At 45.6% G+C, this 27,935-nt stretch overlaps 1 protein-coding gene across 1 annotated transcript in view; it reads right to left on the bottom strand.

Moving 5' to 3' along the window:
• LARP4B (La ribonucleoprotein 4B) overlaps nt 1-27,935 on the bottom strand; it is a 128,988-nt gene that overhangs the window by 12,511 nt on the left and 88,542 nt on the right. Inside the window, exons 10-15 of the mRNA XM_040352675.1 lie at nt 12,677-12,730; nt 12,375-12,587; nt 5,707-5,813; nt 4,741-4,989; nt 3,783-3,828; nt 331-495 (exon numbers count right to left, since the gene is read on the bottom strand). Coding sequence (XP_040208609.1) covers nt 331-495; nt 3,783-3,828; nt 4,741-4,989; nt 5,707-5,813; nt 12,375-12,587; nt 12,677-12,730 — 834 coding nt within the window. The remainder of the gene's footprint in view (nt 1-330; nt 496-3,782; nt 3,829-4,740; nt 4,990-5,706; nt 5,814-12,374; nt 12,588-12,676; nt 12,731-27,935) is intronic.

Raw genomic sequence — 27,935 nt, 5'->3', positions numbered from 1 at the left:
TTCTACCTACTTCCATGAGCAAGTGAGGTACAGGTAAAGTACAAGGAGCCGAGAGGCATAGCATTAAAGTCAACCTGTTACTTCATCCACCATGGGCAAAGCACAGGTTCACGTTAATCGCAACATTGTGGAGCAGTGTACAAATGCCACAGCATCTCTTGGTTCACACATGTTCAAACTGCACATTATAAGTAGGTATTAATGGGTAAATTATACACTAACATCATCTACTAACACACTCATTGACAAGACAAATCCAGAAAAATTTGGATTGCTTATATGGTTCTATATACACACACACACACCACACGGCATTCATGGTGTACTTACCTTTTCTTTTGATGTGCTTATCACCAAGCTTGAAAGTCGGCTTTCAAAAAAGTCATCTGGTTTTAGGTTGCCAGCAGCACCAGGCAGAGGAGGGAAACTAGACAGTCCCAATTCAAAACTCGGAGATGGGGGCTTTATGGGTGGAGGGGACTGCGTTTGACCTCTCTAAAAAGGAAAAAAAAAACTCAATATTTCAACTATACACAAGGTAGAAAGTGCATGCATATTTGAGGCATTTAAACTAAATCTCAAAAGATCCACTTTTTTGGCTCCATCAATTGTAACTTTACTCAGTGGTTGACTAGTAAAATCGGTTTCCTGCGGCAATGCACATAATATATGCTGCCGATTGGAAAGATCTGCTTTGTTTACAACTACTCTTCGCCTAATCACTCCTGTGTTAAATCATACTGAAACATAGTGTTTACTATGTCTTTCAGTTGATGCTCTGTACAGAGCACTTCCTGGTCATTCATGAGTGCACCTGCCACCACAGAGAAGGCGACTGAGGAAATTTGTTCCCTCAATCTCTAAAGGTAAAATGATCAGGGGCCTGTTTTGCACAACCATCATGTGATTTACAAAATCAGTTGAAACCACTCCTGGACTCAAACAAAGCAAAGTAGGCCCTCCAGATGCCATGGTAGACTTTACATGAAGTTGATTTCCTAATCTTTAAAAAAGGGAAAGAAGAATGGAAAGGCCACTGCTCCGCAGGACTTTGGTTTCCATGCCCTTAAAACCAGTGACCACAAAGCAGAATGAAACCTTTAGAACAGGAGGTTCGGATGATGTGGAAGAGCACATGTACCACCTGCCAGAAGCTAGCGTATGTCTGAGTACCACATCCTTCTGGGCCAATTTGTTGCAATGATAATCAACAGGATGCCCTCCATCTTGATTCAGCAAAGTAGGCAAGGGAGTGGATGGAAGAAGTAGAGCAGGTTGAACTTATCCCACAGCATCCCTAGGGCTTCCCTGGCAAAAGCCTGAGGTTCCCTGGACTTGGCAAGAAGTCTGTCTAGCTTGTTAAACCTTGATGCCAGAAGATCCAAATCTGGCATTCCCCATTCATGTCAAAGGGCTTAAAATACCTTCAGATTGACAGCCATTCCCTGGATGCAGACGCCGACGACTAAGAAAGCCCACGCACTACTTTCTATGCTGTGAACGGTGTACAGGGTGGAATTATCAATTGCAGCCCACGTACATATTTACAGCCTTTGCTCAATACTTTGCAATAGCACCTTTGGCACAAATTATAGCCTCAAGTCTTTTTGAGTATGATGCTACAAGTTTAGCACACCTATTTTTGGGCAGTTTATCCCATTCTTCTTTGCAGGACCTCTCAAGCTTTATCAGGTTGGATGGGGATGCACAGCCAATTTTCAGATCTCTCCACAGATGTTCAATCGAACATATGGGTTTTGGCTCTAATTTTCAAAGATGGGTTTCTATGCTTTGAAGCTTTCCCAAAATTGCCATTAAACAGGACACTCCCTTTTTGCTTCCTCACTATTGGTAGGGGGATTTGGCAAGCATGACCCGTCACTTTTACAAAAATGTTTATCACCTGCAAAAAAAAAAAAAATGTGCATGTATTTACTTTTTGTAAAGGTGAACTTATCCTTTAAAATGCCAGTCTATTCTTCCTACGCAATGCTCCAGTATGGGTCCCGTGCTTCAAAAAAAATGAATGGCCTATTCAAATTTTAGGAGGAGTGGGCCCCCAAAAAAGCTGAATTGAGGCCCTGCAGAAACCCTTGGGACAGGGAGGCCTAGATTTAGCAGACTTTTCCAAGTATTATTTAGCGGGATAAATGTTCTTTGCACAGATGTGGCTGCTGCTCGATGACAGGGACTCTGTCACGATTTTGGAGGCCACATTATTGGGGGTCACACGAGAGTCTAAAATTGCTGCTGCTGTACAGGAGACCCTGTTCCCAATTTCCCATCACTGGTACAATGAGAACTACTTTCAAGGCCTGGGTGCAAATTCAAAACCTTCACCAGCCCCATTCAGATCGCAATTCCTCAGCAGCTTCTCCTTTTTGGCTGAACTCCTGCCTTCCTCAGTTTTCCACTCTTCCAGACCTGGATTTATGAGCCACTAAGGGTATTAAGACTCTGGGAAACATAACTCGGGACAGTGGATTATTGACCTTTGATGAAGTAAAAATGCAGTTAACACTTCCTAACCATTACTTAATATATATTTAACTAAGCTATGCTATTGTATCTCAATTCTGCTCCGTTCAGACAGACTCTGCCCTCCATGATTGGAGATGGTGGAGCTCTACTTCAATGAAAAGCCACAGTGGTTATGAGGCAGTCTGTTGATAGAAGAATCAAGTTGGACGACTATCCAAAGAAAGCGAGCTAGAGCGAAAACCTCCAAAGAAAAATCTCTTCGTTCATCACCTAAGGACAAAAAACTGAGGCTTGCTGGGAATTGTTATACAAAGGGGGTGTCCATGCAGCCTCTTTTTCATCTGTGAATTATCAACTGAAAAAAGTTGAATATAATTCAGTCACAGCGATTAAAGAGCCTCTGCCCTGTAATGTATGCCAAGGAAACGTACCTTTCTAAAAGAGAATACGGCTTTAGGCTCCAGTCAGATGCTAAAACTTGTGTAATGGCCTAGGCATTTCTATGTGTGATCTCTACTGAAAGTAAGAGACCACACATCCAAACGGCTGGGCTTTTTGTAATGTGCGTAGCACAAGATGCCAGGATGAGCAGTTTTTCAAAACCACCATTTCTAAAAAAACACTGTGTTAACATAGCTTTGTGTTACAATTACAATTGAATTCTTTAACAAATTAAAGCCTCTATAATTTTGAACTATGTTTGATCATATCGCTGTTCATAAGTGTTCTGAAACAGATATTCTGAGTAAAGCTATAGGCAGGGTGAACTACTGCAGTTGGAAGTTTTAAAGCGGTTGTAAACCTCAATTTTCAAGTTGTACCAATAGGCAAGCCTACAATAAGGCTTACCTATAGGTACAGCAAATATCTCCTAAACATGCCGTTTAGGAGATATTTACTTTGTACTGTGCCAATGTCATCGGTGCATGAGCTGTGAAGAAACAGACCTCCATGCCGTTTCTTCACTAGCAAGTGCAGTTACTGGCGGTTCCGGTGCGCATGAGTGAAATCACGAGACTTCGACTAGTCGCAGAGCCGGAGTCCACGGCCCCAGAATAGGGCAATCATGGTTGCGGCCTCAGGTGGGGAATGCGTGTGCTTCGTTTGCAGGCAAGTGTCACAATGTGCTAGTATGTGATGCATACTAGCACATTATGCTTTTACTTTGCAGGGAACAATAAAAAGAAGTAAAACCATTCACGGTTTAATCCAAATAGTAATCACCAAACCAACTCTAATATAATCAATTCATGCATGAATATAATAAGCATGCATACTGGAAAATGTTAACTAGAACTCACCACAAACTTGTCATCCCTCTTCTTCCTAAAGCCATAAGATGTTTTCCTAAAGAAATATTTAACAGACATGCAATACATTAAAACAGATACACCTGCTGTAAAGAAATGTGGCTATGTGCATCATAACTCCAAGCACCTGAATGGATTCTTGCACTAGAACATTTTATATGGCAACAGACATCTTCCCTGATATTCCAGCCCATCGCTTTAGGCATCACTGCTAAACTATAGGACAGGGATATGCAATTAGCGGACAGTCCAGCTGTTGCAGAACTAAAAGACCCATGAGGCATAGCAAGATTGACAGCCACAAGCATGACACCCAGAGGAAAAAGCATGATGGGACTTGCAGTTTTGCAACAGCCGGAGGTCCGCCAATTGCCATACCCCTGCTATAGGAAATAAGCAAGCTCTTTACAGAGCTTTGCTGTCTGTTTATGCATGTCAATGTGATTCTAGCTAGAAATGGTATTTGCAAATATGGGAGGGAAGAATATGTTTTATTAAAGTCTGCCAGGTGTGTATATGCAAGATAATCCCAACACACTGTCCTTTATGTGTGGCTTTAAAGTAAATAACAAAACAAATTAGTATTATTTTCATACTTTGTTTTCAACTGTTTATCCTCTCTAATAATGCTTATTTGTTCTACAGGGACCATGCTTACTCACTGAACATTGCCTATGCAATGCAGTGGTGTTGTCGTCAACATAGGACAGTGTTTGAAGACTATAGAAAATCCCCCCTTCCAATAACAAAGGGAGAGGGTGTTCTGTAGTTAACATAAGTTAACTGAACAGGGCTTAAATACATTGCAAAAAACACAACACTGGATTACTAGAAATTAACAGATCAAACCAAAACGCTTGCAAATTGTATATTTACCAGACCAAAAAGGCGCAAATCAGAGAAGTCTATTGTTAGAGTTTACATTCCCTAAAAACACAACTGAACTCACCTCCCCCTGCCAAGACCAGTGGAGTTTTCAATAGTTGGAGGTTCCACACGGCCTGTACCAACGTCCCTTTTAAATGTTGTTGTATTCGGCATTCTTGTTCTGGTTTGTCCGGGTTGCCGTGCTGGAGGCCCACGCACACCATTGATTAGTCTATCAGTAGTAAAGTTGAAAATAGCTGGACCATCAAGAAGTGCAGGGGCCCTCTCGGTACTTGGTATTGTATGCCGAAGATGAGCTTTGCCAGGGTTCCTAGAAAGTATTAGAAGTAAAATGTTTTAAAAACAGTAAAATGAAATGTAGAGAAGAGACAGCAGAAAGACAAAGCTGTCTGTAAAGGCTGCTTTTTTGTTAGTGTGTAAATCTGAATATATCCCAAGCAGTTTTAAATCCACTTACTGTTTGACCATCTACCCTTTCCTAGAAGTCCGTTCCAAACATTCACTACCTTTTTAGTAAAATATTACTTTCTAATGCCACCGGTAAAGCGGTGAAAGTACGGAGGAGAAGACAAAGTGGAACACTTAGCCAGTTGCAGACTCTAGGCGTACTAGACATGCCAAAAACATGTCATCATTGTACACAGGGCGTGTCTAGTACATCCAGTCCTTCTGCCGGGATGCTGTCCCTGTACCTGCCAAGGTCGGCAGCAGGAGCCGTAAAAAAAAATAAAAAAAAAAAAGAAGTCCAGCAATGTTTATCAACATTGCTCAAATGGGAATACAGAAAGTTACATTTAAACATTGTATCATTTGTAGCTTTACTGATTTCTTTTTACAGGGCTAGACAGGTTAGTGTTAGATTGTGGATGTCTGTGGATGTAGAGATTTTAGTGTTAAGGTGGACTTGCCCTTTAAGTAATGAAAAAATTATCGCAGAACAAACAGGCTCAAAGCAAAAATATTCATATATGGCTGACTTAAACACTGAAGATTGGTTAGAAAGTTTGCAGAGGGCAGCTCTACTTGCCTGTTCCTGGGTGTGTAAGGTCGCAGAGACGATAAAGGTGATGCTGCTGGCTTGAAATTAGGAGATGTAAACCCATTAATGAATCCAGTATTGGGGAATGGTGTTACCTAACAAAAAACACACAAAGCATTACCCAACAATCAAAGCTGCATATTTACCTGTACAGTGTTGATCACATATCCAATACGATGCACTCTCCCAACCCTGAACTTCACCTCCATTCTTCATACAGTCAAGACTTGCAAGCCAAGATGGCGGGGGTAAGTAGGTTCTTTTTTTTTTTTCCCCTTTACTTCAGACTCCACCTAGTAGAGTTTTACCTGGAGCGCACAAGTTTTCTCACCGGCCCTTTAGCGTCTCCATTTTGGCTTCGCATCATTAGTAAAGGTGGAATTTTATCTTGCTTTTTTTTTTTTGTTTGTATATTTCTTATTATTTTCTCCTTTTTTTTTTTTTTTATATTTAATAATTTGTTGTGGTATAATTTTTATGTGTTTATTTTAACCAAGTTCAAAATATGCCATCTTCTTTTCCCGTTTTTGTTCCCCTTCCCTCCCCAGATCTTCCCTCTCACCACGCTCAGCCTCTTTATCTATCTCTTCCGGAATCTCAAGTGTCAGCCCTTAGATTTTCGACATAGCTCCAAGACCTCTTAAAAGCTCTCCAACCATCCCATTTCTTGCTTTGACCCTTGTTATTCCCTTCTATGCCTTCCCTTAGTTCTTCCATCGAGTATGTTTGTTCCACCGCGTCAATCCATTCCCATATCATGGGGCATTCTATCTCTTGCCATTTTCTAGGAATTAGCTTCTTTGCCGCATTCAACAAATGCGGTACCAGGGAGTCCTTGTATTTTTTGATCCCTTCTTCCCCTCCGTGAAAGAGAATGGTCCATGGGTCCTTCTTTATTTTACTTTTTGTGATTGCTTCTATAAGTTCCAATATCTTCTCCCAGAATCTCTTTATTTTGGGGCATTCCCACCAAAGGTGGGCCATGGTTCCTGGGGTCTCGCATCCCCTCCAGCAGTGTCCTGATTGGTCTTCTTTGAATTTATGTAATTTGTTCGGTGTTATGTACCATCTAGCAATACATTTGTAGTTCATTTCAGCGGTTTGGCTATCTACCGCGGAGGAGTGTACCAGTTTCAACATTTTCTTTAGTTGGGTCCTATCCTGGTGTATTCCAAGTTCCCTTTCCCATTTTTCAATGAATGGTGGAATCTCCCGCTCACCATTCTCCACCAAGATCCTGTACACCTTTGAGATGGTGCCTTTAGAGGTCTCTGTAGAGCAGTGTTTCTCAATTCCAGTCCTCAGGCCCCCCCAACAGGTCAGGTTTTCAGGATTTCCCTCAGATGAAAAGGCTGTGGTGATTACTAAGGCAGTGAAACTGATCAAATCACCTGTGCAAAATAATGGAAATCCTGAAAACCTGACCTGTTGGGGGGGGGCCTGAGGACTGGAATTGAGAAACACTGCTGTAGAGCATAATTTTTCCATCTCCGTTAGCTGGTCACCTGATCTCAGTGGAGGTGTTAACTTTTGCACAAAATGACTGAGCTGTTCAGCATAGATCTTGGTAGAGCAATAGGGATCATTTGGAATTTATATACAATTTTGGGTAGTAGGACCATTTTACAGAAATTTATTCGCCCTATCCAGGATATGGGTCTATTTTTTACCCTTTTTATTTCTGCCTTTATTTCATCCAGGAGAGGTATGCAATTAGTTTCATATATTTTTTTTATAGTACTTGCTAGTCGAATTCCTAAATATTTAATTTCCCTCTTCCAGGGGAATTGAAAAGTTGATCTTAATAGTCTTTCCTCTATCCTATTTATATATTTACGTTTAATATTTCTGTTTTTGTGACATTTAATTTAAAGTTTGAAATGTCCCCATATTGTTTACATAAGATCAGCAGCTTTGGGATTGATGTTATGGGGTTCACCAAGTAAAAAAGAGTATGTCATCTGCGAATGCTGATAGCTTGTGTTCCTCCTCCTCTGTCTTCACTCCTTCAATGTCAACGTTTTTACGGATCTTAGCCAGGAAAGGTTCAAGAGACAAGACGAACAAAAGGGGGGATAGAGGACATCCCTGCCTTGTTCCGTTCTTCATTATAAAGGATTCTGAGAGGCTACCATTTACTTTTAATTTTGGCCGTTGGGGATCGGTAAAGGGTCTTGATCCATTCTAACATCCCCCGTCCAAAACCCATTTTGTCCAAGGTTTGTATCATGAATCCCCAGTCTACCCTGTCGAACGCTTTTTCCGCGTCTATCGACAGGAATAGACCTGGGGATCCATTTTCTTTTATTTTTTGAAGAATCAGAAGGGCTCTGACGCCATTGTCTCTTCCCTCCCTTCCCTGGACAAAACCTGTCTGGTCGGGGTGGATCAGTTCTACCATATTCTGTTTGATTCTCTCTGCCAATACTTTCGCAAACAATTTCGTATCGGCATTCAGGAGAGAGATCGGTCTATACCCGGAGCAGCTTTTGATATCTTTGCCTTCCTTTGGTATGACTGTAATGATTGCCTCTAAGGCCTCTCTGCTCATGCCAAAGTCTCCTAGGCCATTGAAATATCTGCATAGTACCGGTAGGAGAATCTCCTTACATTTTTTATAATATATGGCCGTAAAGCCGTCTGGCCCTGGACTTTTACCCGACGCACATCCTATCAAGGCTGTTTGAATTCCTTTTTCTGTAATTGGTCTGTCCATCGTCAAGCTGTCATTTTGGTTCATTATTGTCAGTCCAGCTGCATTAAGGAATTCTGAGGTCTTATCTTTTTTCTCCTCCTCTGATCGGATTGTCTGTTCGACTGCATATAGCTTTTCATAATATGCTCTGAAGGTTTCAGCAATATTTTTTGTTGTATGTGCCTCCTGCCCGTTTTCTTTTTTGATCTTCTCTATATAGTTCCTTGTTTTCTTCTTCTGAAGCATCCTGGCTAGGTGTTTATGTGTTTTATTTCCCCATTTGTATCTTTCCTTTGCGATGAGGTTGAACTCTCTTCTTGTTTCCTGGTCCATAAGTTCTTTAAGTTCATTTTGTTTATTCACCAAGTCCTGGTATAGTTCTTGTTTCATTCCCGTTATTTTGTGTTTATGTTCTAATTTGAATATTTCCGTGATTAACTCGTCCTTTTTGCGGCTTTTTTCTTTTTTTTTCCTTGCTCCTTCCGATATTAGGGTCCCTCTTATTACCGCTTTGTGTGCGTCCCATATTGTTGCTGTCGATATTCCCTCTATGTCGTTTAGCCTAAAGTATTCTTCAAGATCTTTTTTTATCCTCGTTAAGCTGGATTCCTCCATCAATAGCTCCTCATTGAGTCTCCAGATTTGTCTTGGCTAATGGTTTCCCTCTATTTTCAGGGATATGCTAATTGGAGCATGGTCGGATATTGTGATCGATTCAATTTTAGTTTCAACTACCATTTCTAGGGTGTTATGATCTACTAAAAAGTAGTCGATCCGGGAGTAGCTTCCATGTACCGGTGAATAAAACGTGTAGTCTCTCTGTTCAGGATTTAAAGTTCTCCACACATCCACCAATTGGTTTCCATGGAGGCTTTTTTTTAACTTTCTTATCTGTGTATTCTTAATTTCCTGTGTCTGTGGTGTCTTGTCAATTTTTGGGTCCATGCAGAAATTTAGGTCTCCTCCCAATATTACCTTTCCTGTTCGAAAATCTTTTAACTTCCCCAGTATCTCAGCTACGTATTTTATAGGGCGATCGTTCGGAGCGTATATGTTTACAAGGGTGTATTCCATCTCTTCGATCCTCCCTTTTAAAAACAGGAACCTCCCTTCTGGATATGTCATTCTACTCGATAATTTAAACCGCGTCCCCTTGGCGATTCCAATCGCCACTCCTCTCGCTCTCTTGGAGACCGTGTCTCCATAGTACCATGTTGGATGGTCCTGGGAGTATAACCTAATATTTGAATTCATTGAGAGGTGGGTTTCTTGTAAGAAGGCTATGTCGGTTCTCAATCTTTTCAACTCTTTCAATATTTTATGTCTCTTTGCCGGGCTATTGAGGCCTTTTACGTTATATGATACACATTTGACTACCGGCATCTTTTTTTCCTCCTTGTTTTCATCTTCGAGTCTGACATCTTATTTTCCTTTGAGTTTTTTCCTATTGGCTGTCCTGGTGAGAGAGAACTTCCTCCCCCCTGCCCTTCCCTCTTCCCTCCCCCTCCTCCACTCTTTCTACCCCAATTGTTTCTTCTAGCGCTCGTTCCAATAGGGGGTTGAAAATTTTCTGCATTATTATCTTAAGCTCCTCCCCCTTCTCCTCTGGTAAAGATCTTATTCTCAGATTCTGTCTCCGATTTCTGTTTTCCTGGTCCTCCAGTCTGTACATAATTTGTCTCTGAGTTGCATCTGTTCCAGTTGCTCTTTTAAAATGTTTGATTCTACTTCTTGCTGATCTATCTTCTCTTCTGCTGACTCTACTCTAGAAAGTAAATGTCCGAGATCTGTCCGTAGGGTCTGTATTTCTCCCTTGATCGCGTTCTCCAATCTCAGCAACATTTCTTCCATCTCTCCCTTTAGGATGGGCTGTGTTGATGCCCGCTGTTCATCCGTCCTACTATTTTCTGGGTCACTCTCCGCCATCCCCTCTCTTAATTCTATTGATGTTTCTCTTGAGTCTCCATTCTGAGGTTTCTTGTTTTCTTTCTTCTTCTCTTTATCCCTATTCATCTGTTGTTGCTTTATAGCCCCCTGTGTTCGTGGGCTATCGTCTTTGACCATAAACGATCTGATGGAGCTTGTTGCTATTTTATCGCTTGGTGTCTTCGGGGGGCCCCCTTTTGTGGATCTACTCGCCATTCTGTGCATTGCTTGCCTCCCTCTTCTGATTCTCTTCCCCAGCTCGACCCCCTATTTCTCCCCCCTTATTTATTTATTTCCTTCTTTCAGCTTAGCCACCACCTCTTCTAATCTCCTTTATTTAGGCTGCTTTAAAGCTTTAAAGAGAACGCCCTTTCCGTGTCTTTATTCTCGTATTGGAGAGCAAGGCTTATTTGGGGTTTATTACTTACGGATGATATACATTTCCGAATGTTTTCGATTGGGTATATTTTTTCCCCTCGCCCCTTACGTTCCACTCACTCCAGCTCTACAAAAAGTCGCCGAGTCAGGGGGTTAGGGTAAAAATCAGGTAATAACAGCGCAAGAGGACATGCGGCGGACAGAAAAAAAAAAAAGGGAAAAAATGAAGAAAGTGGGAGAGAGTAAATGATTTGGGATGTAATATCACTGAGAGGACGCAGATTCATCTGGGGGTCCTCTTGTTAATTACACTAATCCTCAGATCTCCTTTTAATAACTTTACCTCCCCTGTTTACATATATCTGTAGTTTTCTTCTATGATGTTTCTAGCCAGTATCAGGGGTATCATAAGGTTTTTTCCCCCTTTTTTTCTCTCCTCTTTTGAGAGAGAGAGAGAGAGAAAAAGACAACAACAAAAGAGCAGTAAAAATCAGATTTCACAGTTCAGATAACCCCAGGTGCTGATTTGCATACCGTACCATTAATTTTCATGTCTGTACTAGATGTATAACATGCGTTTGTTCAGTATACTAAGCACAGAAATCATAGATCCAGGTATCTGTTTAAGAGCACCGTTTTGAGATACTTTGAGGGTTTAAACTTTGTAACCAAAGCTCTTTTCTCGCTCAGTTCTCAGATGGTTCTCACTTAGTGCATCTCTAATTTAGTAGGCTTTATAGGCTTTATGTACTTAATAACAAAGAACAGTCCCCTTCAGTTAAAAAAAAAAAAAAAAAAAAACACAAAAAAACGAATAGTAGTAGTATTAAATTTTCCAGTAGTAGAAAGTCCTCGTACCTGCGGGCTTCATTTGTACTTCTATTTAGCCCAACACATAGAATAGACAGGTAAATAGAGTTTAACAGACCTGCTCCAGCTCCTTAGCAGTCCTATCCGATCCTCCTTCAGGAGTTTCCCCTGCCTTACCTCCGTGCTTCCTGTCTGTGTGTGGGTGATTTCCCGGTGCTGAACTCACGGTTTGTAGCTTTCTGTTCTCTAAGCCTTGATGGGCTCGTCTGTCGGGGCTCGGTCTGCTCAATCCTCCCGCCGCTCGTCTGTCCTCGCTACTCACCAGGTGTTCACCGGGTTCTCCCGAGTCTCCCCCGTGTCCCCCGTTCGTGCAGCGTAGCCCGCAGTGCCAGATGCTAGGCTCTGGGTCTCCGCTACCTAACGCTGGTGTCCGTGCGGGTCCTCCACTATACGGCACGGTTGTCAGCGAGTAGCGTGCAGCGTAGGGGCGTCCGTCAGCCGTCTCCTCCCTTCAATGCGGTCCGTCCTTCCCCTCAGGCAGCCCCATCGCTCTTCATTCCCCCCACCTGCAAGCGCGCCACGTCCTCACGTGCACGCCATTCCCAAGGGCAGAAGATTTAATAGGTGGGGTAAGTAGGTTCTAAATACGTTGTGAATACTAAAAGGTTTGTGAATTACAGCTCACCAAAAACTTTGTTATACTCCTGAACAAAAACCAATAGGATTCTGGTGAAAGTTTAAGTGAAGATAGTTTGCAGGTGTCAAATAATCCAGTCACCCCTAAATGCTTTTCCCCCCCCAAAAAGTACAGACAAGAAAAACTGTGGTTAAGATGCAGGGTACATACCAGTGATGATGGGTCCAGGTAGCTGTGTGCTGTAGACCAGGTCTGTGGGGTAATGAGACTGTAAAGTGGGAACTGTTGCTGTGGACTGTACAGCGGAGGTATGTAAAAGGATGTCGTATAGCGTTGTTGCGTGTACAGATTCATATCCAAAGGTCTAAAACCATTCTTTGGCAAAAAAGTGTTTATCGCTATTGGCTTTGCTTTTATCCTCGCCTAAAAACAAATGGAAGTTATACAGATCAGAGCTTTGTAGCAACAAAATTAGTCAGGTACTGTATTCCTAAATCAGGGTTAATGGTTACCTTTATAGGTTTCCCTTGAAATGTCTTCACATCTTCTCTCAGGTATCTGTAGGCCTAAAGAGAGACACAGAAAAATGTGGTCATATGTACAAACTCACAAGCAAAAAAAATAAATAAAAATCAGAACCACATAGTAAATTTCTTTATTTAAAGCGGAGGTTCCGCGGGTTTTGCTTTTTTTTTTAAATGTGCACTGCATGGTAATATAGCTAGCTAGGTACTACTCACCTGCTAGCCGCTCTTACGTCCGTCTTCGTAAAAAAGAAGAACTTATAAAAAATACTCCTGTGCTTTTCCATCTTGCTTGTGGGCATTTTAAATCCCACAAGCAAACACTTCCTGGATTCCTTGACACATGGCGCGCTTTGCGAGTCATGTGACCCACTTCCCTGATCACGTGACACTCGAGCTAGCGCGAGAATACACGCCTAGCTATTGCGAATGGTCTCCTGTGAGTGTTGAAGCGTCACTCCCAGGAGACCTTGCGACCATTACGCCTCGAGTCGTCAAGGAAAAGGAGCGACACGCCCACCCCCCCGCAGGGAAGACGACCCGGAAGTGCGGCTGAATATAGGCAAGGGTACCGATTTGAAAAAAAAAATGACAACGCTAGAGGCATTTATTAAGGCTGCATAAATGATAGTTGGAAAGTTCAGTTTGATGGTGAACCTCCACTTTAATGCGCTGAAAAGGCAGACGTTTTTTGGGAGGCAAGGAATGACTTGGTTCCTCTTGTGCATGAAGAAGCATGCAACAGTGTCCGCTTGCTTGTACGCGGTACTCGCAAGCTGATACAGATCTGCAGTAGACCTGCATGGCACGCTGCTGATCGCTGGTGCAATGCTTTACAGGCTCCTTGCAGAAAGTGTTTTTATTTTTTAAAAAGTGAACTCATCCTTTGAGACAGATACACACAGGTCAAATAATGGCAGGTTCAACAGAAAACACCTGACATTCAGCCAGTGTGTACAGCAGCCTCTGTCCAATTTCTATCAAACTGGCATGCTGGAAAACCAGCTGCAAGTGCTGAGCAGTGTGTCTTGGAAAGGGGAGCTGGGTAATCCCCCGGTCAGAAGAGCACAGCGGGGGAGATCACTGTACTAACACCACTTGTGTTAGTACAGCCCCAGTACAGCCCCGTGAAAAATAGGATTTTTATAACAGCTTACCTGTAAAATCCTTTTCTTGGAGTACATCACGGGACACAGAGCCTAGTAATTACTAAGTGGGTTACATTTCACCTTCAGGTGCTGGACACTGGTGTAATCAATTAGACAGGAAGTTTCCTCCCTACATAACCCCTCCCATACTGGGAGCACCTCAGTTTTTGTAGCAAAGCAATGAGTGTCCCAATATCCCCAAACAAGATGGACGGGAGCTCTGTGTCCCGTGATGTACTCAAAAGGATTTTACAGATAAGCGGTTATAAAAATCCTATTTTCTTTATCGTACATCACGGGACACAGAGCCTAGTAATTACTAAGTGGGATATCCCAAAGCAATGCCTACTGAGGGGAGGGAGACACAAATAACGCAGACCGCCATCAGACGTGAGGACCTATACTACTGCCTGCAGAATACTGCGCCAAAAAGCGGCATCCTCTTGCCGTCTTATATTCACCTGATAGAAATTAGTTAACGTAAGCACTGACGAAGTTGCGGCCTTGCAAATCTGAGTCATAAAGGCTTGGTAATGCACCACGCATGAAGCGCTTACTATCCTTATAGAATGCTGATGGATGAGGCTCACTTGGAGCATGATCACTTCCCCTGGGCAGTGGTCTCTTCCAGGCCTGGCCTCCATCCCTAGAGGCCAGCATTCGTAGCCGCCACCTCCCAGGAAACGGCATGAAGGATCTTCCTTTCTGCCAATCTTTTGGTTAAGAACCACCAACTGAAATTCCAGCATATCCCTGGGACCAGACTCTTTGGATAATGCCAAGTTAGGATAGGGAACCCGCTTTGAATGAAGCCACCATCTTCCCTAGCACCTTAAGCAAAAGGCAAATGCAAGGAACTGTTCCTTGCCTTGACCACATAGACCAGCTTTCTCATAGCGATGATCTTGTCCGAGGCCAAAAAAAAACTATTTGGGCTGTGTCCCAAACTTCTTTCCAAACGAAAGAATGTACCTTTAGACTTGGATCCTAACCCAGGAGTTCCAGATACTTGACCGTGCTGGACACCCTTAGGTCCAGCCATGCTACTGACTGATCCATCAGCAGGAGTTTGCTTCGGTATGCCCTTACTGCTATACCCTGGGCCTTTAGAACAGCTAGAGGCAGGCCCTAGCACCCTGTTAACCCAATCACGGTGGCTAACCCAAGGGGCAAGACCACCAACTGGAGACAGTGCTGTTCCCCTGCAAAGCGCAGACAACCTCTGCAGTCCCATGTAAAAAAAACACATATGCAAACGGCTCCCCATATGTGTATGTGGCAAGTGTTAAAGCCATATGCCTCTATGGAAGCGTGTGCTCATGGAAGCATGAATTCATACAAAATATGTTTTAGGCAGAACATAAAAAAGGGGCACGCTGTATACATGCATACATATAACATGTGTGCTGTGGAACGGGCATCTTGCAAGCAAGCATGCGTTTATGAACGTGTTATGCAACATTGCGCAACATGTACCCATGCAGACACATATTCCTATGTAAACACAAGGAATCCTGTATAATCAAGTTAACTTAAATTATCATGCCTCATTAAGCAACCATGCAAAACATGCAACTTTTAGCAATCATGCATCCTTATGCGATTCAGCATTTTCCATGCGATCAGACATCTTATGCATTTTAGGCACTACTGTGCGGACAAGTACCCTTGTGTGACCAAGGACTCTTGTGTGACCAAGGACCCCTGTGCGATCCAGCATCTTTATGCAATCAAGCATTTTGATGCGATTTTAGGCATTTCTGTGAAAAACAAACCTCTGTGTGATCAAGTATCCTTGGGTAATCAAGGACTCGGGTGATCAGGCAACCTTGTGTGATCCAGCATCTTTATGCAATCAAGCGTCTTTATACGATTTTAGGCATTTCTGTGCAAATAAACCTCTCCGTGCGACTTAAGCACTTTAATGTGACCAAGCATCCTCATGCGACTATGTAAAAAACATATAAACCCATACAAACAGAAACATGTATCTATGTGATAAACAATAAAACATGTTCCGTTACTTGTTTTTTTACCCCACATGCATTTTGAACATTCCAAACACATGTATTTTATGCAAACATGCAGACTGGGAAAGAGAAAGTTATCCTCTGCAGACATGCGTTTCCGCAATCATGCGATATAGCTGTTGTGCATTAGCAATGTGCACCAGCAACTCTGCATCCCATAGTTGTGCGTTTGGTTAGCCTAAAGCCAGCACCAGGATGAGGACCCTGTTGAGGTTTTTCTAGCAACCTATAGGAATTTATAGGAGGAGACAGAGGCTTTGGTCGTCTAGGCTGAGGGCAAGTTCTATGCAGTATGAATCTCTGAAAAAGACTGCAGCTGCAACTCCAGAAATTGTGAGGCTTCTGATAGCTCCTCCTTGTTGGGCTGCAGCTGTTCCCTCTCCTCTGACAGTGAACCTTCATCCTCAGGTCTTTTAAATCCCTTTGAGTATTTAGAGCAGGGAAAGGGGCACACCAGGTTTCTGCTTCTTGTGAGGATGCTGCGAATATAGCAGTTAACCTCTTCTAGACCAACAAATGCAATGCAAAAAACATCCAAACAGGATATGAAGAGTAGCTGCAATGTTGGGGGGAGGCTGCAATGCCCGACAGGGCTGATGGCTCAACCTGTGAGCTGCCTCAAGTCTCTACAGGGGAGGATGGTATCATGCAAGCATGATAAGGGCCAACAGATTCAGGTGGCGATACCGTGGTGCCCATTTATATCCCTGTCCCTGAACCTTTTCTACAGGGAGACGAAAGTCCTAAGCTAAAAGCAGAGGAACTTAACACAGGTGCAGCAACAGCTGAACTTAGTCGAGTAGGCGTCTTCGGTAAGTCTGTATCCAACACACACGAGGTGCTTACATGCCCCAAGCTGCTGTGTCCCTCTGGCTTTACAGATCTGACGTCTGGGCTTTTTTGAAGGGCCCGCCCTGCGTCTACACCATGAGCCAGCGAACACGTGCGCCAGGGGCAACCACATCGTCCGTCCCACGCACGCACGCATAGGGAACTGGTGGAGGCAGGGGGAGAGAGAGATCCCCCAAGGAGCGCCGTGGACTCGGACTACGAGGGACTCCCGCACACAACTGTGGCAGAGCCTGAAGCGGAGGAAGTGAGCCGCTCAAAAGACCGGCTAACACTAAGCTTTCATTCCTGGAGAGCATGGTAAGCGAAACACCAGGTGTGTCTCTTTACTGTGGCAGAAAACAGATAAGACATGCAGCTACTCATGGAAGACAATCCTTAAGGTATTTACCTAGGATTGTCTTCACTTACCTGATCTCCGCTGCAGGATACTGCTGAGGACAGACCCAATCTTCGCCCATCACCGCGGGCTAAGTCAACAGACCTTCAGGGACCGGGGTCCATGGTCAGGATCACCACACCCCTGGACCTGTATCGCACCTGTAACGGCTACCCGGGCTAGTGAGAGGGTATCAGCCGTTGGAGACGTCCTTTTCCCTGGCAAGCTGCGATATGCAAGTACCGCCGGTATCCCCATCCACGAGATCCAGAGAGAGAGAGAGTCCCCCTTTCAAGAACGAGACGAGGCTGCGTTTGAAGGGTCAAAAACAAGACTGTTTAATGGGACATTTCACCTAGCTTATATGTGCTTACAACTGTTCATAGGTCCGTTACAGCACCCTGCCAGAAAAACTTTTGGTATTGGGTCTGTCCAAAGCACTGGAACCCAGGATCCAGCCATCCGAAGAGCGGCATTGCAGGCAACAACCTCGTGCTTCGGATACGAGGCCCCAGGTACCATCCACTTTGGCCCAAGGCACTTTGGATGGATCTGTTTTTTTATGGAGGCTATTTAAATCCAGCATGGATCCCTCCAGTGTAGCTCCTCAGAGCACATCTTCACTCGTGACCAACACCTTAGACACTGGCGGAAAAAAACTGAGGTGCTCCCAGTATGGGAGGGGTTATATAGGGAGGAAACTTCCTGTCTAATTGATTACACCAGTGTCCAGCACCTGAAGGTGGAATATAACCCACTTAGTAATTACTAGGCTCTGTGTCCCGTGATGTACGATAAAGGAAAGTGTATAGTGTATACCAGGCATTATCTAGGATATTCCTTTTGTTTACACTTAACCAAATGTTCGTCACCAGTTCCACTACTTGCCACTGCATGAGTTTTCATCCCAACCTCACTTGGCAGCTTTACTAGGAACAAGATAAGCAGGAGCAGGCTGTACTGAACAAGTTGTTGCTTTCATGCTCGGTAGGGTTGTCCCGATACCGATACTAGTATCGGTATCGGGACCGATTCCGAGTATTTGCGGGAGTACTCGTACTCCCGCAAATACCCCCGATACCCAAATAGAATACTCCCCCCCCCCCCCCGCCGCCGTCGTGACACCGCATCCCGCCGCCATTCGCTGCTGCCGCCGACTGTGTCATACGCCGGGAACATTACAGCTTTGAATAGCTGTAATGATTGGCGCCGCGCATAGACACTCCCCCTCGCTCGGGTGAACTGTCCAATCCCGAGCGAGGGGGAGTGTCTATACGCAGCGCCAATCATTACAGCAATTCAAAGTTGTAATGTTCCCGGCGTATTACACAGTCGGCGGCAGCGGGGATGCAGGTAAGTGGGACATGGCTGCATGGGGGGAGACGCTGGATACATGGGGGGGAGACGCTGGATACATGGGGGGAGACGCTGGATACATGGGGGGGAGACGCTGGATACATGGGGGGGAGACGCTGGATACATGGGGGGGAGACGCTGGATACATGGGGGGGAGACGCTGGATACATGGGGGGGAGACGCTGGATACATGGGGGGGAGACGCTGGATACATGGGGGGGAGACGCTGGATACATGGGGGGGAGACGCTGGATACATGGGGGGGAGACGCTGGATACATGGGGGGGAGACGCTGGATACATGGGGGGGAGACGCTGGATACATGGGGGGGAGACGCTGGATACATGGGGGGGGAGACGCTGGATACATGGGGGGGGAGACGCTGGATACATGGGGGGGAGACGCTGGATACATGGGGGGGAGACGCTGGATACATGGGGGGGAGACGCTGGATACATGGGGGGGAGACGCTGGATACATGGGGGGGAGACGCTGGATACATGGGGGGGAGACGCTGGATACATGGGGGGGAGACAATGGCTGCATGGGGGGAGACAATGGCTGCATGGGGGGAGACAATGGCTGCATGGGGGGAGACAATGGCTGCATGGGGGGAGACAATGGCTGCATGGGGGGTGACAATGGCTGCATGGGGGGTGACAATGGCTGCATGGGGGGTGACAATGGCTGCATGGGGGGTGACAATGGCTGCATGGGGGGTGACAATGGCTGCATGGGGGGTGACAATGGCTGCATGGGGGGTGACAATGGCTGCATGGGGGGAGACAATGGCTGCATGGGGGGAGACAATGGCTGCATGGGGGGAGACAATGGCTGCATATGTGGGGGGACATCGCTGCATTTGGGGACACATTTAAAAAAAAGTATCGGTATTTGGTATCGGCGACTACTTGAAAAAAAGTATCGGTACTCGTACTCGGTCCTAAAAAAGTGGTATCGGGACAACCCTAATGCTCGGAGTCCTTTCACACAGGCGGTCCGCACGTCGGCTCTGCTGATCCCCGCTGAGCAGGCTGACGACAGGTCCGTCTCCGCTCACTGTGCTGAGAAGGACCTGGGTAGATCTGATGAAAACATACTGCCTGTCCGTTTTCATCTGATCCACCAGACAGATGGAAAATAGGGTCACTATACCTCTAGATTTCACAGACAGGATCAGATAGCGGCAGATGTCAGCGGACAGGTCACCGCCGACATCTGCTAGTCCAAAAGGATCGAATGGAGGGTTCGATCAGGTCTGCCTGAAAAACCCACAGGTGAACCTGATCGGAAAGCCTGTGTGAAAGGGGCCTAAAGCATCTCAGCTGCCTATCAGCAGTGGAGCTAAAAAAAGGCACATAGGGAATAAGTTGGCACTTGCACCAAACCCAATGTGAACCCACCAACCTAGTTGCTCAGGATGGAAGGGAATGATAATGATATAAATTATTAAAAACACTGACTCCTAAAAAGTCCATGAGGTTCATTAAAAGCGACTTTGAAGGCAGCCCAGTGGAAGAATAAGAAGGGTCTTCTGGAACAGCCAAGAATGAAACACAAGCACCACTCTTGCAGTATGTCAACAGGTTTTAATTCCACACATAATAAATGGGTACTCACAAAAGTAAGATCATAACAGGCATTTTAGGCATAGTATCCTGGACGTCCGAGAAGTCTTTGCATCCGTGAGGCTGCTTGCTGCGGGGGCTCTTGAACGGGCTGCGCTGGTGATCGGCGACACTTCCTGTAACTGAAACGCATGCAGGGAGAGGCAGGGGATATCGTCCCTTCCAGATGGAGGAGAACCAATAGGCGACATCCCCTGCCTCTCCCTGCATGCGTTCCAGGTACAGGAAGTGTTGGCGATCACTGAGCTAGTAGCTCCATCCAGAAATTGATGCCTGAACAAAAATTGGTGCCAAGCTCAAGAGAACAGCAGATGAAGGCATTTTCGAGGGAGCACAATGATTTCGGTAACATACAAGTTGCACATTATGCATGTGGTTAGAATGAATAAAAATAAAGAGATTTTTAATACAGCTTACCTGTAAAATCTTTTTCTTGGAGTACATCACGGGACACAGAGCGGCATTCATTACTATATGGGTTATATGGAGTACCTTCAGGTGTAGACACTGGCAATCTCAAACAGGAAATGCCCCTCCCTATATAACCCCCTCCCATAGGAGGAGTACCTCAGTTTTGTAGCAAGCAGTATGCCTCCCAAAATGGTCCTCAAAAAAGAGGGGTGGGAGCTCTGTGTCCCGTGATGTACTCCAAGAAAAAGATTTTACAGGTAAGCTGTATTAAAAATCTCTTTTTCTTTATCGTACATCACGGGACACAGAGCGGCATTCATTACTATATGGAATGTCCCAAAGCAATGCTTACAATGAGGGGAGGGAGAACATCTCCAAGACAAAAAGGATTTAATTTAGAGATATACTCAAATCATAATAAATCCAACTTAGTTGAGAAAAATAAAATTTTTAAATTTAACTCGAACAAGAGGAGCCCCCGGAATCCGAGGGTCTCAAACTGCAGCCTGCAGCACTGCCTGCCCGAAGGCAGTATCAGTATTCCTTCTTACGTCCAACTTGTAGAATTTTGTAAACGTGTGGACAGAAGACCAGGTTGCCGCCTTGCAAACTTGAGCCATAGAGATCTGGTGGTGTGCTGCCCAGGAGGCGCCCATGGCTCTAGTAGAATGAGCCTTTAATGATACTGGAGGAGGCAACCCTTTCAAGCCGTAGGCCTGAGTGATTAATTGCTTAATCCACCTAGAAATGGTGGACTTTGCAGCTGCCTGCCCCTTCTTGGGCCCATCCGGTAGAATGAACAGCACATCTGTCTTCCGGATCTTCTTTGTAGCTTTAAGATAGGCCTTCATGGCCCTGACAATATCCAAGGTATGCAGCAACCCTTCCTTTCTGGAAGTAGGTTTAGGGAAGAAGGATGGTAATACCAAATCCTGGTTCAAATGAAAACTGGATATGACCTTCGGAAGGAAGGAAGGATGAGGGCGGAGAACGACCCTGTCCTTATGAAAAACAAGATATGGTTCCTTACAGGATAAGGCTGCCAGCTCCGAAACTCTTCTTGCGGAAACTATGGCAACCAAAAATACTAACTTCCTTGTCAGTAGAACCAAAGGAATATCAGCCAACGGCTCAAACGGTTGTTTCTGTAAACTTGACAGAACAAGATTTAAATCCCACGGACAAAGCGGGGATTTAACTGGAGGTCTAATACGTAAGACCCCTTGAAGGAAGGTCTTAACCAGCGAGTGGGTGGCCAGCGGCCGCTGAAACCACACTGACAGAGCAGAAATCTGTCCTTTGATTGTGCTTAATGCCAATCCTTTATCCACTCCTAGCTGGAGAAAACTTAATACTCTATCGATGGTAAATTTGCGAGAAAGCCATCGCTTGGACTCACACCAGCCTACATAGGCCTTCCAGACCCTGTAATAAATCACCCTAGAGACCGGTTTCCTGGCTCTGATTAGGGTAGAGATTACTTTCTGAGACAGACCTCTACCCCTGAGAATCAGGGATTCAGCTTCCAGGCCGTCAAATTTAGATGCCGTAAGGCAGGGTGGAGGATCGGACCTTGCGATAGCAGGTCTGGCCGTAGAGGAAGAGTCCAAGGGTCTCCCACTACCATCCTTAAGATTAGTGAGTACCATGCCCTTCTGGGCCATGCTGGAGCTACCAGGATGACTGGTATGTGCTCCACCCGGATCCTGCGCAGCAGGCGGGGTAGGAACTGGAGCGGGGGAAACGCATAAAGAAGTTTGAACTGATGCCAAGGGCAAACCAACGCATCGGTTCCGCAGGCCATCGGATCCCTTGAGCGGGACATGAACCTGTCTAGTTTCTTGTTGAGTCTCGATGCCATGATATCCACGTCCGGCACTCCCCATCTTTGGCAGAGTGCTTGAAAGACTAGTGGATGCAGAGACCATTCCCCCGGCCATAGAGTCTGGCGGCTTAAGAAGTCCGCCTGAAAGTTGTCCACTCCTGGAATGAATATTGCCGATATGCAGGGCACATGAGCCTCTGCCCATAGAAGAATCAAGCTCACCTCTCTCTGAGCGGCTTGACTCCTGGTTCCCCCTTGGTGATTTATGTATGCCACGGCCGTGGCATTGTCTGATTGAATTCTCACCGGGAACCCCTGCAATTTTGACGTCCAAGCCCTGAGGGCTAGTCGAGCAGCTCTGAGCTCCAAGATGTTGATGGGCAACTGCTTCTCTGGCTTTGCCCAAGTACCTTGGCGAGTGCAACCATCCAAAATTGCTCCCCAGCCCGTCAGGCTGGCGTCTGTGGTCACTATCTTCCAAGCCACTGGGCTGAAAGACCTCCCCTTCAGTAGATTCTGAGGGTCTAACCACCAACACAGACTTTGTCGGACTCTTGATGAGAGCGGCAACGGGATATCCAAGGCCTGTGGCCTTCTGCTCCATGCTGACAGGATGGCTGCCTGTAGGATGCGAGTGTGGCTCTGGGCGTATGGTACCGCCTCGAATGTGGCCACCATCTTGCCTAGTAACCTCATACATAGGCGAATAGTCGGTTCTTTCTTGCTTAGAACCAGTAGGATTAATTCCTTGATGGCTTTTACCTTCCTCAGAGGTAGGAACACTCCTTGTTGTTCTGTGTCTAATCTCATGCCGAGATATTCCAACTGCTTTGTGGGCTGGAAAGCTGACTTTTCTCGATTTAGGACCCAGCCGAACCTCTCGAGGTATTGGACCGTGAGGGCCACTGCTCGCTCCAAGCCGGGAGACGAGTGATCTATGACTAGGAGGTCGTCCAGGTATGCTAGGATCGTGACCCCTTGGATCCTTAGTTTGGCTAGGATTGGAGCTAGGACCTTCGTGAACACCCGGGGGGCCGTAGCCAACCCGAAGGGAAGCGCCACGAATTGGAAGTGACGCGAAGCCACCATGAAGCGTAGATATCTTTGATGTGGCTGATAAATTGGAACATGAAGGTAGGCATCCTTTATGTCTATGGACGCCATGAAGTCGTCCTTCTGGAGTGTGGCAGCTGCTGACCGCACGGATTCCATCCGAAATGAGCGGATCTTTAGATATGCATTTACCATCTTTAGGTCCAAAATTGGCCTGACATCTCCATTGGATTTTGGGATGATGAATAGGTTGGAGTAGAAACCCAGCCCCTGTTCCAGGACTGGTACCTCTACTATTACTTCCTGGGAAAGTAGATGATCTAATGCCGATCTTAATGCGGCTCCCTTTTCCGGATCGTTTGGAATCCTCGACTTCTGGAAATGAGGAGGAGGAAACCTTAGGAAATCTAATTTGTAGCCTGTGGCCACGGAAGACCGTACCCACTTGTCGGGAATGCTGGCTTCCCAAATCTCTGAAAAGAGTCGCAGCCTTCCCCCCACCTTCGTGGGTGGGGGCGCCCCTTCATAAGGTTGGCTTGGGGGCTGGTTTTGCTGGTTTGCGAAACCACTGCCTTTTGCCTCTAACAGCCTGTCCTTGTGATCTGCTGTTGAAGCCGAAGTTTGCTTTTGCAGGAGGCCGTCGATACTGCTTGGCATTAGAGGGCCCCTGCCCAGGGGAGGACTGTCGTTTAAACGCAGGTCCCTGAACCTTCTTCTTAGTTGGCAAGAGAGTACTCTTGCCGTTTGAAATGGTCTGAATGTATTTATCTAGGTCTTCTCCGAAGAGTCGTCCTCCATGGAAGGGGAACCCTACCAGGAGCTTCTTGCATGGGGGCTCAGCCTCCCAGCTTTTTAACCATAAGAGTCTTCTCATATGGATAAGGGATAACGATAAACGTGACGCTTGCTGGATAGAATCCTTGATTGCGTATACCGTAAAACATATGGCCTTAGGGACATCCGAAAATTTTTCTGCCTGCTGGGCCGGAATAAGTTTAAGCATCTGCTTAAATTGATCCGATAATGCTTGAGCGACCCCAATCGCAGCCACAGCTGGCTGTACTACTGCCCCTGCAGTAGTGAAGGAGTTCTTAAGTAGTGCTTCCAAGCGCTTATCAACTGGATCCTTGAACACCTGTATGTTTTCTACAGGGCATGTTAACGATCTGTTAACACATGAGATGGCTGCGTCCACTGCAGGAGTAGCCCATCTTTTGGAAAATTTTTCTTCCATAGGATATAGGACAGAGAACCTTTTAGGTGGTAAGAAGATCTTATCTGGCTTGTTCCAATCTTGGAACAAAATTCCCTCTAATAGAGGATGGATCGGAAACACAGCATTGCTTTGAGGCGCCCTCAGTGAGCCCAAAGCTGAAACCGTCGATACCTGGAGATCTGGTACTGGCAAGTTGAATGTCCTATGGACCAAGTCCGACAATCCTTGAATCCACCAGCTCTCCCTCAGGGAGACTGCCCCAGACTCCTCTGTATCCGGGTCTTCGATCCCTGAACCTACTTGGTCCGTGTCCAAGAGGTCGTCCAATTCCCCTGAGGAAAGGACCTCCTCTTCTGAGGGTCCGCGCTCGGGCGACGGAGATCTATTCCGCTTACTGCCCCGCATAGCTGCGGATATCATTTTTCCCATGCTTTTCTGCATCTCTTTTAAAGAGGTGAGTAATACCTCCTCCGTGACCATCTTAGGGTTGGACTGACCCGCGTCAGCTCCAGCCCCAGATCCCGATGGCCCCAAGGCTCCCTGTAGGGAAAACAGCGGCATACCATGGTACAATACCGAGGTACACCTGCTACCTATTGGTATTTGGAACTATAAAAGTTAATTGTCCAAACACCTGTTTGGGGGATAAAAAAATGCTTCCTCTCCCCTAGATGACTTTTTTTTTTTTTCTTTTTTTTTTTCGTTTTTGTTTCAAATCCAGGAAAGAAAAAACATTCTGTCCCCCTGAGTAGTATTGCAAAGAAAAACTATGAGATGGAAAAGAAACAGCCTATTTCTAGGCTTGACAAAACAGTCCTCTGAAGACTGCAATATCCTTTCTGGCCACTGTGTGTCCTCGGCGCCCCGTGCTGCCGCTCTGGTCTTTCTCCTCAGTTCCAAAGTATTGATGGAACAAACAAGGAAGGGCCGCCCCTTCCTTTAAGCCACTGACCCGCCCTTCCCCCCCAGCAACCTCAAACAGGAAATGCCCCTCCCGACAGGGGGAGGGGGGGGGATTTTGGGAGGAAGGGACCTCTCTGTTCCAGCAAACTGCAGCCTGGAACCATGAGGAGGTCAGCGTTTTGCCTGCTTGCAGGCTCTGAGGAGGAAGACTGAATGGAGCATCGCCTGGAGGCCTGCAGGTAAGCAAAGCTCTCTGACACACACATATATTTTTATATAACACAGGCCCCACTCAATGCTTTTCCAACACTACAAGGGAGGTCACATCTTATGGGGAATAATACATAGAGAGCCATCCTATCTTTATGATATGTGACTAGTTTGCCAGATGCAGTGCATAACTTTAGGCATGTCCCCTGTGACCCCCCAGAAAAAAACCTGCTAAGAACCAAGTTCCGCAAGTTTTCCCCTCACTTACCTGCTCCATGCCGCAGGACTTTGCCAAGCAAGAGGCCCAATCTTCCCCCATCTCCGTGGGGATGTCTAGACCTTCAGGCCCTGGGTTCCTATGAAGGATCCACTGTCCTGGGCCCATATAGCACCCTGGCAACAGAAAACTTTAGGTACCCAAAGGTTTCTAAGTTCTGGGCCCAGGGTCCAGCTCTCTAAAAAGAAAAGCATTATGGGCTATACCCCAAGGGTTTGGGGTCCGGTTACTGACCACTTTAGCGCTGAGGCTTTTTTGGACAGAACCGGTAGCTCACCTAATCCCAAGGATGCGGAGGCAAGCTAAACCATGACTAACACCTAAGACACTGGCGTAAAAACTGAGGTACTCCTCCTATGGGAGGGGGTTATATAGGGAGGGGCATTTCCTGTTTGAGATTGCCAGTGTCTACACCTGAAGGTACTCCATATAACCCATATAGTAATGAATGCCGCTCTGTGTCCCGTGATGTACGATAAAGAAATATGTAGTGCTAGGTACACTTTTAAGGTTTGTTCACAACATATGTGCATGAAAACTGATGAGAAAACTGAGCAGATTTAACTTGCAGAGACAAGTTTACATCAGCTTCACATCGGTTTTAATGCACGTTGACATCAGTTTTCAAGCCCATCAGTTATGTGCCATGTTCACACCAGTGTGTTGATGTCATGTCAGTTTTTTCCCCCACACAGAAAAGTGCACACACATTGTCGATTCCTGCGCAGAAAAAAAATCTGCATGCGATACCAGTATTGCGGTGTGATCAGGTCACAGAGAACTGTTTTTTTTGGGGCACCTGCAGAATGCATACAGAAAAACTGGCATCTCTGCACCATGGTGTGAACAAGGCCTAAAGTTTAACTTCAGTTTAAAGTGATATTAAAGCCATTTTTATTTTTTATAAAAACAAACAAACATGTCATACTTAGAGTCGGTTCACACACGACTTTCAGCACAACTTTGGGAGGCAACTTGGACACGACTTGAGTATGAATCATCAGGCAACTTCAAGTTGCCTCCAGGACAGTACAAGGCAACTTTAAGTCGCCTCCAGGACAAGAGGCTTTCCAGTGGCCAATCAAACAACAATCAGCTCTGTGGGAGGGAGGGGTTTGCCTGGGAAATGAATGTTATATTCCTGTATTGTTGCTTCAGTTAATACAGTGATCAGACTTCTGAGGCAACTTCCATTGAAATCAATGGGTACAAGTTGCCTAGAAGTCGAATTAAAGTAGTACAGGAACCTTTTCTGAAGTTGGAGCGACTTCAGTAGTGTGTATTTAGATGGCTCCATTCACTTCCATTGATTTTCTCAACCACACGACTTGGGGCAACTTCAAGTCGGATCCCAGGTCGCCCCAGTGTGAACCGGCTCTTACCTGCTCTGTGTAAAGGTTATGCAAAGAGCAGCCCAGAGCCTTATCTTCTCAGGTCCCAGGCTGGTGCTTTTGTCGCCTCCCTCCTGCCGGGTGCTCCATTCACACACGGAGCCACGGCTCGGCCCCATCCCCTCCCGATTGGCTTTTGGCAGGATCCATTGGCAGCCAGTGAGCCAATCAGGAGTGTGAGTCCCCTGGAAAGGAAAGGCTCTCTAGGACATCGCTGGATTGAGAGGGGGTTCAGGCAAGTATTAGGAGGGTCTGCTGGTTTATAAAAAACCTTGTGCCTTAACTACTTTAGATCAGTTAAACTAAACCACCATTTTCATACACAGACCGTAAGCCCTGCTTTACAAGATGCTGGCAGGGAATAGGCTTTAGCAGGTGGAAGGCATTTCTACTCAGTATTATCCTACTTTCTTAGGACCATGAACTGTAGGGCTTTACACACCTTTGGTTTGATGCACCTGTATTTAAGCGAATATAAACTGAAAGATTCAAGATACTATAGGGCCCATATTTTATGACATTTAGGCCTGATTCGCCTATGCGTTTTTTGCAGAAACACACTAAAGTTCAT

This window comes from Rana temporaria, chromosome 5, assembly GCF_905171775.1.
Source record: "Rana temporaria chromosome 5, aRanTem1.1, whole genome shotgun sequence".
NCBI lineage: Eukaryota > Metazoa > Chordata > Amphibia > Anura > Ranidae > Rana > Rana temporaria.
Note: the sequence above shows the minus strand (reverse complement) of the source record. Positions and strands in the feature narration are given on the sequence as shown.